At 42.8% G+C, this 12673-nt stretch overlaps 1 protein-coding gene across 10 annotated transcripts in view; it reads left to right on the top strand.

Annotated features, from left to right (window-relative positions):
• SLC38A9 (solute carrier family 38 member 9) overlaps window positions 1–11861 on the top strand; it is a 61955-nt gene extending 50094 nt beyond the window's left edge. For all 10 annotated transcript variants that reach the window (XM_077347142.1, XM_077347140.1, XM_077347135.1 and 7 more), the window contains 2 exons: window positions 6294–6383; window positions 10324–11861. In XM_077347142.1, coding sequence (XP_077203257.1) covers window positions 6294–6383; window positions 10324–10489 — 256 coding nt within the window. In that variant the 3' untranslated portion in view covers window positions 10490–11861. The remainder of the gene's footprint in view (window positions 1–6293; window positions 6384–10323) is intronic.
• Window positions 11862–12673: the final 812 nt, after the last annotated feature.

The raw sequence follows: 12673 nt of genomic DNA, 5'->3' as shown, positions 1-12673 counted from the left end.
AGTAGTAAAGAGTCTCATACTTGGCTAGAAAGCCATAGAATCATCGAGCTGGAAGGGCCATCCAGGCCATCTAGTTCAACCCCCTGTGCAATGCAGGATCAGCTGCTGCTTGAATACTGCCAGAGAGGGAAAGCTCACCACCACCTTAGGCAGTCAATTCCACTGCTGAACTACTCTGACTGTGAAAAAGGTTTTCCTGATATCTAGCCGATATAGTTCTCCACATAGTTTAAACTTATTACTGCAGATCCTATCCTCTGTGCCTGCAGGTCCTTATGGGCCACCTGGTGCAACAAAACCTTTGTGTAAGTCTTGTCCATTGACCTAAGAAAGTTTCTTAAGGAGTCATTACCAGTCCTGTTATAGATTCCCTTTAGCCCATTATTTTAGCCCTCAGGTAGGCAAGTAATAGGAAAACATTTCCATGAGAATCCTAAAGTTTTCTCTTTTGATAATGCCTTTAGGAAGGGTTTTTTGACATAGACTGCTAATGTGAAACAACTCCCTATGTTTTTGGTCATCAGACGCAAATAAAATGGTCATGGAGCAGATGGAGAGAAGTAAATATAATTTGAAAACCATATCTCTGTCTAGCAATGCCAGCTACAGCTTTCCAGTTGCCAGCTAGAGTTGTTTGTTAGTTCACATTTTTCTTATTTTTCTTAGTTCACTCATCAATGCATAGCTATGTTGTTCATTTGTACCAATTTGTAACCAGGTATATGTTCTACAAGATCACTCAATAGCCTGTGGGTATATATATAATCCAGTCTTTGTTGGCTAGATCTCTGAATAATAAGTGTGAAGCTTTTTAGTGGACCTTGTTCGGACTGTGTTATTCCCTAAAGAAAGGATAAGTGGGAATCCCACATCTGTAGAACAATAAAGCCTGAAAGCAATAGGTTACGTTTCAATCCTAAACAAATTTTGCATCTTTAAGTCCATTGGTTACAGTGAGGGACTAGGAGTCCAGTGGCACAGCATCAGCTTTGCATGTAGAAAGCCCTAGATTCAATCCTGAGCATCTCCATCTAAAGGGATCTGGTAGTAGTTAATGTGAAAGATCTCTGAGACCCTGGAGAGCTATTATCAGCTAGATACTGACCTTGGCAGACCAATGATCTCACATAGTATAAAATGCAAGATTGTATTGTCACTTTGTTGGATCCCTTCTGTTCAAGGAAAGGCTCCTTAAGATCTAATGCAATGTGTTAGTTCCTGCTATTTGTCTTGAAGACTGACTTTTCTGGTTTGTAGTTCTGAAGAAATGGAGACATGGAAGGGTGGTTCTGAAAATACTTGAAAACAGTCTTATGCCCCTGTCGTCAAACTTGCCTACATTGCTTCACCTGCTGAGATCTATAGAATAATTGACTGTCTTTAAACTCCATTTTGCTTCTTATGGTCTGCCGTGAACCTCATAATTCTGAAAGACCCAAAACATGAAGATGTGAAAATTACTGTCTTATGGTTACTGGCAGTAAAATTTTAAGGAAAAAAATCAGATAAAACTAGATAACTTTATTGGAAGAAAAATGTGGTCTAATCAACACATTTTGGCAGCATGCTGGAACCCATTTCAACATTAAGGAAGGATTAAGGAATTTGTCCCCTGCCAAACACCACTTTTCTGAGCTTGTTTTGCTGACAAATACATTGTTTCTCTTGTTTTTCTAAGTACGTTCCTGTCCAGAAGTTTAAATTAGATGCCAATATTAGAATCTACTTTTTGGTGTAGCAGGACTATGGGAATGTGTTGCACCCATGTTCTTGCACACATATTTGCTGTTGTCTATTTTGAAATCCATTATGTGGATGAAACTGCTCACATCTGCCACGACTTAGATGCCATGTTGGTTCAGTTCACTTGTATAATGTTATTGTAGTACAACTTAGTCCTAGTTGCATGCGTGATTTTCATTTGTTGAAGCCTGATAAAGTCAATGAGTTATTCAGAAGCGTGTGTGCCACCATGGCCCATTATGCACGGCCGCCGAAACGGCGATTTCGGGTCACATGGAAAACGCGGAGGGGGAAGACGCAACGCATACCGGTTATGCACGGGGCGGGGCGCGACGGCGGCAAAACCCAGAGTAACCGATTATGCACGCGCCGATCCGGGCGCCGCTTCTGGTTGCGCCCCGCTCACCCGGAAGCTGCGCTTTCTTCCGCGTTTCACTGACGCGGCTTTTTCGGCGGCATGCACCGAAGCTGCAGCCGGTTGCAGCCGGCTCCGTGCGTTATCTGTGATTTTAGTCGCCGCCATTCCACCCCGAATGTGCGCTAAAACCCCCGTGCATAATGGGTCCATATCTATAATTTAAAGGAATGGGGGGTGCTTACCCAATATTGCTATTAAACCTCCATTTATATTGACGGAGTCTTCCTGCATTATTTCCTTATTTACTGCAAACTCTCCTACTGCCATTCATCAGGTAATTATTTTTCAGAATATAGTTGATTCCCAGCATTCAAACAAGAATATCCTATTGCTAAGAAAATGTGATTCTTCTCCAGATTAGCTCAGCCACTGAGATTTATCATGAATGAATACAATTGTTTTTGTTCCATGAACTCTTATCAAACAGTGTGCCGAGACCTCATGATGAGCAGTGGAGCTCTTCTCCATCCCTAATATCTGGACCACAATATGGCGTTCTACTATAGAAGCTGCAGAGCAGCCACCTGGACTTTGAAGAAGAGACCATATTAGTTTCTTCTGCTTCATACACATATGAGTCTTGGTTAGTTTTCTCTAACCTTGACTGAAATACAGGTTTTGATTTTTAAAGGCTTTTTAAAAGGCAGTAGTACTGCTATCCACGCTGGGGTGGCCAAACTGTGGCTCTCCATATGTCTGTGGACTACAATTCCCATAAGTGCCTGTTAGCATGGTGCTGGCAGGGGCTCATGGGGATTGTAGTCCATAAATGACTAGAGAGCCGTGGTTTGGCCATCTCTGCACTACAGGTTTGGTTCATTCTTGCTATTAGTATGGAAGAACTACAGAGAATTATGGGGTGTTGTGAGGCAAAGCATCCTGTTTCCTCTAAGGTAGCGATCCCCAATCTGTGGGCTGTGGACCACATGTGGTCCTTCGACTAATTGGTGAGCCCCGAAGGATGCCTTCTCCCCCCCCCCCGGCCTTTTACTTCATCCCCCCCAGCCCTTTACAACATGCTTCATTGTTGTGGCGTGTCTGTATCTTATTTTGAAGGGATGTTTAAACATTACCATAGTGATCAGAGAGCATTAGGGCAGTGGTTGAGAGTAGAGGAGTAAACTCCCCCCCCACCAGGCCTCAGTAAAAGGAGTTGAGTGGTCCCCGGTGATAAAAAGGTTGGGGACCACTGCTCTAAGGGCTAATGTGAATATTAGTAGACTTAACTCCATCTTTGCAGGTGCCTGTAATTAGTCCATCTTATCCACAGGCTCTCAAAGAATTTGGCAATTAGTTCTTTCTGAAAGCTGAAGTCTATAAGGTGGGAGAAGGGAGCAGGAGAGATACTGCAGTCATAATTCCCGTGAATGTGGGCCCTGATTTAATTTGGAGCATCACCTGATGCCAGAGAGCCAAAAGGCATAATTGAGCTAGAGCTCAAGGAAAAGGGGCTGCTGACTTGGTGATTTTACATAACAGAGTTGCGGGCTATACTGAACTGTAGAAGGATTAAACCTCCGTTTTGGGTTCTGAAATTCTCTAACTCTGCCATCTAATGTCAGGTATTAATGGGTTAGACAGAAAAGTCAGCCTTTATTGTTTTGTGCTATTTAATTATGTTGTCCAATAGTATTCCTTGTTTCCCTTTTTTGTTGTTGTTGTTATAATAATATTGTTTTATTTTTATATACTGCCCTTCTCTTGTCAGCTCAGGGAAAGTAACATCAGGGTTTAAAAACATTAAGATATCCCCTGTGCAAGCACCGGGTCATGTCTGACCCTTGGGGTGATGCCCTCTAGCGTTTTCATGGCAGCCTCAATACGGGGTGGTTTGCCAGTGCCTTCCCCAGTCATTACCGTTTACCCCCCAGCAAGCTGGGTACTCATTTCACCGACCTCGGAAGGATGGAAGGCTGAGTCAACCTTGAGCCGGCTGCTGGGATTGAACTCCCAGCCTCATGGGCAAAGCTTTCAGACGGCTGCCTTACCACTCTGCGCCACAAGAGGCTCTTTAAAAACATTAAAAAGGTAAAGGTAAAGGTATCCCCTGTGCAAGCACCGAGTCATGTCTGACCCTTGGGGTGACGCCCTCTAGCGTTTTCATGGCAGACTCAATACGGGGTGGTTTGCCAGTGCCTTCCCCAGTCATGACCGTTTACCCCCCAGCAAGCTGGGTACTCATTTTACCGACCTCGGAAGGATGGAAGGCTGAGTCAACCTTGAGCCGGCTGCTGGGATTGAACTCCCAGCCTTATGGGCAAAGCTTTCAGACGGCTGCCTTACCACTCTGCGCCACAAGAGGCTCTTTAAAAACATTAAATTACAAATAAACTACCAGTATAAAATGAAACACTAATCATCTAATAACAGCTTCAGGCACCCACAGGTCTGAACAGTGCTGGCCTGTCAGAGGGGCAGTATGTTTCATTTCTAGACCTTGCCTAAACGGTAATCAACTGGAAAGATGTCAATGAGCAATTGTGGGTGGCTGCCCATCCACCTGAGCAGATGTTCTTGTTATCTGTTGTGTGTCCCCCCTCCCAAAAAAAAATCCTAGCAATCTCTAATCCAGTGCTTGCTTATTTTTGTGGTGCCGTAAAGGTCTTTGTATATTTGCTGCCCTTGTGGTACATTTCTTTTAGTACAGTTGCTGGTATGTCTTTACCATTCATCATTTTTATGTCTTGGAGCAGTTCACTTTCACCAAGCATTAGTGGTGTACCCTTATTTCGCTAATTTCCTTAATTCCATTCCAGCTAACTGTGTCTCATTTCCTAGGCCATAAATAAAAAAGGACGCTAAAAGAGAGCCTCTAAGCAACATGGTTAGGCGCTTAGATTTTCAGCCATTAAATTATGCGTTTTTTTGCCATTGAGAAAGAATCATAGACCCAGAAACAAGCCTTGTATTTTAAGAAGGTGGATACTTCAATGAGTTTTGACATGTTGCTGCCTGGAAAAAAAAATGGAACAAGCCCGGTAGATGAAAAATGCTTATGCTTGTCCTTGAATTTGCTCATCTTCCCTGATAATGGTGCTACATATCCAGACACTTTCTACATATAGTTCTTCCCTTCCGTTTTTTAAAACATTTTATTAATTGCCTTTCATCCTTTTGGATCTCAAGGGAGCTTACAACATAAATAAAATGTATAAAGTCAGATATATATTAAAAGCATACAGGCCAGAATTTTAAATCATGCCTCAGAGTCCTGAGTCCTAGTGAACAAATGCATTACCAAATAAAAAACATCTTCAACTGCCTTCTAAAGACTGAAAGATGCCAGGCACACCTTCCTGGGGAAGTTTATCCATAGTTATGGGGCTACCACTGAAAAGGCCCTCTTTCATGTACCCACCCAATAGTCTTCTTTGATGGGACAGTCATGACGGCCTTTCCCGATCTTAATTCCAGAGCAGGAACATTTTTGATACAAACCTTTTCTAAGCAGATGCCCTCCCAGGTGTCTCAAGCCAGAATTTTATTTTTTTCCCCCATCTGGCACTTGAATTGGTATTTAAACAAACAATGTTTGGTTTGCATCAAGAGATGGGACCTGTTTAGAACTTGAACATTCTCTGAAGTCCTCCCCCCAGTTAGAAAATTCATAGTAATACAATAGTCTTCCTGTTTATATCTCCAGAAATCTAATTTTAATGAGAATGGTTTCTAGGCATGAGTCTTGCAAACCTAAATGTTCCTTTAATCTCTCTGAATGCTTCAGACTTGATTGTGCATGTATTTAGTCTCACGCTTTCCAGTATCTTCAAGAGCTGTCTGCTGGTATTCATTAATCTGTTAGCTCATCTCAGATAATTTCCTGGATTCAACATGCTGCTTTATTCAGTTGGGAAGTGAGCTCTAGAGCTTCGGTGGGGTGGAGAGGTGGTTGGCATGCAGACATCAATCTGGAAAACATGTAGCATGCTTGTACTAGTTCCTACAGACGCCATCTTGATATTAGCCGAGAGTTTTCACTTTCAAGAAAACTTACTGGGAATGGGTGCTTAGAAGGCACATGTAGTAAATACAGAAATGGAAACTTTTTCACTAGCTTTCCGAAGGCAATAAAGAGAGCTGGCCTTGTAGCAATGTACATGGTAGACAACTGACTTTATTTTCTCTTTTGCAGTATTTTCCACGTTTTGGTTTTGAACATGGCAATTGTTGGCGTTGGCGTCGCCATGGCTGTGTTTTTCCCAAACATAGGTGGAATCATAAGGTACTCTTACATATTGAATGCTGCTGGTTCACCATTAAAGAAGTACTTGACCAATACAGTTTGTGTTGTTGAAATGTTTAATAGTTGGAGCAATAGTTGGAGCCAAGGCTGGTCTTCATTTAGAGTAACCATTTTCCCTTATCTTCATAAACAGCGTTTCTCCTTCAGCCTCTGCTACACTGTCTCCCCATCCCACCACCCCCCAGGCCTGCGCTGAAGTTCTTTTTCAGTGCTATACTCTTGACTGAGATGCCCATCCATTAAAGCTTTGAGGAACAGGGTCAACAATTTTTAGCCAAGTTTCCTGACTTGAGTGTCTGGGAGAAGATTTCCTCAGAACTTGATTTAAAATTAGGTCTCCTGTTCAATCCTGAGGAGACAGCATGGGAGAGAAGTTTCCCAGTGGTTTTGTGTGGGGGATATATGATGGTATATAAATAATCGTACTAAGATCCCTCTATTCTCATACTGCAGATCAGTGCCAAAAGAATGGTTTTCCAACATCTTTTTTTCTTCAGAGCAAGTCTGATTTTGGTTAGAGATGTTGAGGGAGTGGGGTTTAATCTCGTTTTCCTTTCTCATCACACTTTATCTCATTCCCAAAGCTGTAGTTCACTGGGGGATGGAGATATATTTCTTTTTCTCTCGTACGGTTAATAGAAGCAGCAAGATGTCATGCAGTTTAGAACTGGGGGGGGGGGGAATTTAAATATTCTTCATTGTGGTGATCAAAATTACAGCACCACCTTCCCATGGTTAGTTTGAAGTGGAGAAAGAGGTTGTACAATTCAGAAGAAAATTTGAGTCCAGCGGCATCTTTAAGACCAACAAAGTTTTATTCAAAGTATGAGGGCCGTTCCGCATTCGTCCAAAATAGCACAATGGTTACAAATTGAAATCGCTACAGTTTTGCCGTTATGCACAACGTCGTTGACAATCTGCAACACTCCTGAAACCGATCCGCAAAAAGCGCTTCGTTGTAGCGCTTTCAGGGAAATCCCAAAAAGTGGATTCACACTCCGGAAAGCGCTACACTCCTGCAACCAATCTGCAACACTAGCAGGAAAGTTCTGTGCGTTACCATTGTTGCGGTTTCTGCAAAGTCCCTCCCCCTGGCTCTCTCCTCTGATCTTCCGGCGAAGCGATCGCCATTTTTTTTTCTCCGAGCGAGCGGAGATCAATGCACCAGCAAGCCTTCGTTTACCCAGTGAGGCTTCCCCGGCTGCAGTCCCTCTGTTTAAAGTCACCAAGCACAAGCATCGCAGAGGCCCGTTTGCTGGTTTATTTTCACTTTATTTTTCACACTGTTTTTGGCTGAAAATCGCACCCGTGGGGGGGGGGGATTTTTTTTTTCACTCGGGGGGAGCGTGGCAACGATGAAACGGCAGCTCAAACATCACCTGCTAGCTGGATGGGTCTCTCCGTTGCAACGGGTGTGTGTGTTTTTCTTAAAAACCTTCCTTAAAGGGAAAGGGGCTGTTTGGGAGCATGATAACGGCCGCCCATTGGCTGGTTGATGGCCAGGGGCGGGACACAGCTCAGCAATAGCGCTTCTTTTCTAGCGATTTTTGCCGAGACCGGAACCCTGTGGGAAACGATAGAAACGCAACTGGATTCCACTACAAAGGCAGGTATGCATAACGACGAATTCCACTATTTAAAATGGCGATTTTTCGTTCAGCAAACAATTTGCTACATGGATCCCGGTGTGGAATGGCCCTGAGTTTTCACATCTGACAGAGTATGCATGTTGGTCTTAAAGGTGCCATTGGACTCAAATTTTGTTCTGAATTGTACAACTTCTTCAGACCAACACGGCTACCCATTTGAATATATGGTGCAGTTCAGTCATAGGTCTTCTGTATGGCATCCATGCTCCACCCCAACCACCCTGGGCCCTAGGAAGCTTGACAGATAGTTCACCTGACCCGAATAGGTCAGAATCAAATTGCTACATTGAACTTAGGACATGGTAAGCCAGACTGTTTGAATGTAGATGAATTCCTTTCTCAGAATTCAGTCCTACCATAATCTGAACTCTATTTGGTGTACTGCTCAACTTGGCTCCAGCTGTTTCTGGGGAATAGTGCTGCCAAAGAGCTCATTAACTAACAGAAGGGAACGATTGCTTGACATTGTTGTAAATTCATGTTTTGTTTCAGCTTTTTGGAAGTGCTTCATGAAGGAGGGAGGCGGGGGGAGTCCATGTTTGTCTCCTTGAGGGGTTAAAATCATGTGGTTGGTTACATGAGTTGCACTGCTCGGTCTGGCCCTCTAATGACAAGCAGGCAGATTTCCAAAGTAAGATTAAAATGCATCAATCATCTGCAGTGGGATTCAGAGGGATGAAATGAAAGGTAGGAAATCTGCTTATGGAAGCATCTGAATATGTAGATCAGGGGTAGTCAAACTGCGGCCCTCGAGATGTCCACGGACTACAATTCCCTATACTTGTGGGAATTGTAGTCCGTGGACATCTCGAGGGCCGCAGTTTGACTATCCCTGATGTAGATGGAATAGCCCAAGCTTCCGGGAATGTCAATAATATTTGTTTACTTTATTTATTTTCCCTTTTGTATGCTGCCCTGCCTCAGGGGTTTCAGGTTGGCTCACAACAATTCTAAATTGCATAAGATCATACAAAATCATCAGTCATAAAAATTATTAATATCAAAAGCAAGTCTCACAACTTCAGACAACGCAGCCTCTTTATCATAACAACAACAATTTTATTTTTACAGCCTCCGTTCCATATCACTGGAGGTCGAGGTTTACCTGTAGGATGGGAACTTTAAGCAGGAAGGCCAGAATTTTAACGTTATTTCTTGGCCTTAGCCATAGGCCTGGTGGAATAGCTCTGTCTTACAGGCCCCGCGGAACTATTTAAGGTCCCGCAGGGCCCTGATCTCATTCAGCAGAGCGTTCCACCAGGTCGAATTATTCTGGAAATAAACACTTCCAGCCTGCCAGGGTGAGTCCATGTTTGCAATAAGTCATGCAGCAATTAGATTTTTTTTTTGTTTCCCTTAACTCCTGCTAACTCTACTTGTAGTAAGTCAGGTAAAACTTTAGGCGTGCAAAGAATTTTAACCTTTTTTTTAAAGGGTGGGTAGCTAGATACTCTCCTATAGGAGAAAAGGGAAGCATGTCATCCTTTTAAAATTTCTTTTTGTAAAAAAAAAAGAGAGAGCTGTTAGTGTGATGGCCAAGAGCTCATGGAGGCCATGGACTTTCAGCTCTCCCATCTGTATTAGAGGCATAATAATACTGCCTACTCTACAGGGGTATTGTAAGGATTGCTGAGGCAATGTATGCAGAATATGCTGAGGCACAAGAGAAATGCTGTCTATTATTTCACTTACTATTGTTCTTTAAAATATCGTTGCATGATTGAACTGCACACCGCTTCACTGGAGAGAATAAATATTGCAATTAGGACTGGGTGGTGGCAGAATTGGTGACCTAATCTGAGCAAAAGTGTTTAGGAATCAGGGATGGTTTTTCCCCAAACTGGACTGGCAACATCCAGAGAGCTGTTTTGGGCACACCTAAGAGCTTGCATGTACACGGGGGCATTTCTGGTTCTGACCTGCTTGGGAATATCTTTGTTTTCTAAAAGCCGCTTCCTTGGGTGGCACAGAGAGCAGCTGTTCAACAAATGCAACTTCAGGCCGAACTAATTTGAGTCTTTGATGCAGTTCAAGTCTCGGCAAATGGCTCTCAGTGTGGCTTGAGTAAGCGCAGCAAGCGTAGAAATCTTCATCATATTCCTGACAGAAGGAAGAGGCAGCTGATAACAGCTGTATTTTGGCATAGCAGCAAGTAAACATTTCGCCAGGCTGCTAAGAGGTGTGAATGTTACTGGGGGATTCTTTTCTGCTATAAAATTTCTGAGGAGCTAAGATTAACGTCTCTCTCTCTCCCCCCCCCCTTCCCCCAGGTATTCTGGAGCAACATGTGGTCTGGCCTTTGTGTTCGTTTACCCATCCCTCATCTACGTTATCTCTTTGCATCGAGAAGGAAAACTGACATGGTTGACACTAGTTGTTCACGTCTTGATCATTCTCCTAGGAGTGGCTAACCTGATTGCACAGTTTCTAATGTGAATGCGGAACAAATTTTGGATCCGTTTTTTTCTATTTGGGGGGTGAACGCGTGAGAAGTTACATTGAGTAACAGGATTGAAGAAGCTGAAGGACTTCCTATCTATGAACTACTTTTTTGTTTACAAAGGAAAACTCTGCTTTCTTTTTTTTTTTTTAAGTGTGTCTACGAAATGAACAATGTATTTTGGGATCTGCTTCAGTGTGGCAAACTGAACCATCCAAGGGAAATAATGATGCAGTTACGCTGATACCCAGGAAAACTTTGTTCCAGAGATATTCTGTTTTTAAATTCTTGTTTCGGTAAATGTGTATCTTTCCCCCACATACAGAAAAGGCCATCCAAGCAGGATTTTTAATTTTTTAAAAAAATAGAACGCTTTCAGATCTGCTGTAGATTACATGACATCCTTGCATAACAGAATAAACAGACCTGACCAATTATTAAAATTCGGTACTCTGGTGACATAGCTATCTAATACTCAGAGAGCCTAAAATTGGTTGGGATATTTATTGGTGAAATGTAGCATGGATCAAATGATAGCACAGTCGTTGCTTTTTAAAAAAGTTTTATCTCTGTTCCGTTGCCTTTTTTAAAAATGTAGAAAATACACCTTATATTTAGGAAAAGTATTTCTGCTATCATGCACCAGTATCTGAGTTGTCTGGAAGTGGCTGAGTAATTAAGGTAGAAGGTAACAATTCTTACTCAAGTGAGGATCCTAGATCTTCCTTACCTGTTGCCTGTCTTTGAAAGGACTCCACTGGCAGAGGCTTTGTTAGTTTGGACCGACCTTGGACAGACAACTAGTGTAATGCTTTGAGTGTGAACATGCCTATCCTTAAAACCGAACATGAATTTCATAATGTCACAAGAACTTGGCTTTAAGTTTTGTGGTATGTGTGCATCTTGGTTGCTTATTGCAACACAGCAACAGAATTCCTGCATATCCCCTGCGTGTTCCTGTCAGATTTCTCAATCTAGAAAAAACCCAAATTGAGAAATAGTACTTGCCACTGTTTATCTAGGCACTATGTTTATACATATCTAGAATCCAGGTTTTCGTAGAAGGACACCAGTGACAGAGTTGTGAAGATTTTAGGTCGTCAGACCTAATTCACCGTCATTGATCTCTTGTTCAAATACCACCTTCTCTGCTGTTCTACTTTCAAGAGGCAGATGAGTATGTGGCTTTGTACAATCCCTGCTCTATTTCACGATTAGGTTGCAGGACCAGCAAAGGGAAACTCTGTCTGCTACTATTAGCCTTTTGGGACCTCTCCTAGTAAATGTCTTGATGTGAATTAGAAATGTGGGAAGCTGAAAGCAGGAGGGAAAAAATAAATTGGTGCTACTTTAAACTTCTTTTTAAAACAGGACTTAATTTTTTTTTGCTTGCAACGATACAGCCATGCATATTCGACTTTCTCAAGTGTAAAAGGACCTGACCTGCCTGTTCATTTGTACAGTACAGTTTTTGGAATGCATTTTTTGCCATGCCTGTTCTCTTAAAACCTGGCTTCCCTGAACTACAGGAAATAATAACGAGGCCCCAATTGCCATGGACTCCACTGAACCAGCAAACCCCGATTAAAGATATGGAGTGTGAAGCAGGCTCTTTCCTTAAGTACATGGCAATCCCTTGAGTGACTTCAGAGGGCAAAAAAAATCTTCCCCTTAATCTTTCTTGTTTCTCTTCCCCTCTCTGATTCCTTCCCCAGTATCGGTAATTAGGTTCTCTCCAGATGCATGATGGTTAGGGATGCCAACGCCAGCTTGGGAAATTCTTGGAGATCTGGAGGTGGAACCTGAGCAGGGTGGGTTTGAGGAAGGATCTTAATATAATGCCATGGATTGGGGTGGCCAAACTGTGACTCTCCACGAGGCTCTGCTGCTGGCAAGGTCTCATGGGAGTTGCAATCCATTAACATCTGGAGAGGCACAGTTTGGCCATCCCTGGCAAAGACTCTACCCTTCAAAGCAGGCTTTTTTCTCCTGGGGACGTGATCTATAAAATCTAGACAGATCTCTCCCATCCCCACTTGGAGGTTAGCAACTTTAATTATGGTCCTCCTGTTGCAGCTTCTTTCTGAGGAAGCTAAAGAAGAAGAGAGCTGGAGTTTTCTACCCCACTTTTTACCACCCAGAGGAGTCTTGAAGTAGCTTACAATTGCCTTCCCTTCTTC

This window comes from Paroedura picta, chromosome 7 (assembly GCF_049243985.1).
Source record: "Paroedura picta isolate Pp20150507F chromosome 7, Ppicta_v3.0, whole genome shotgun sequence".
In the NCBI taxonomy this organism is placed as follows: domain Eukaryota; kingdom Metazoa; phylum Chordata; class Lepidosauria; order Squamata; family Gekkonidae; genus Paroedura; species Paroedura picta.
This window is presented reverse-complemented; position numbering and strand designations above follow the sequence as displayed.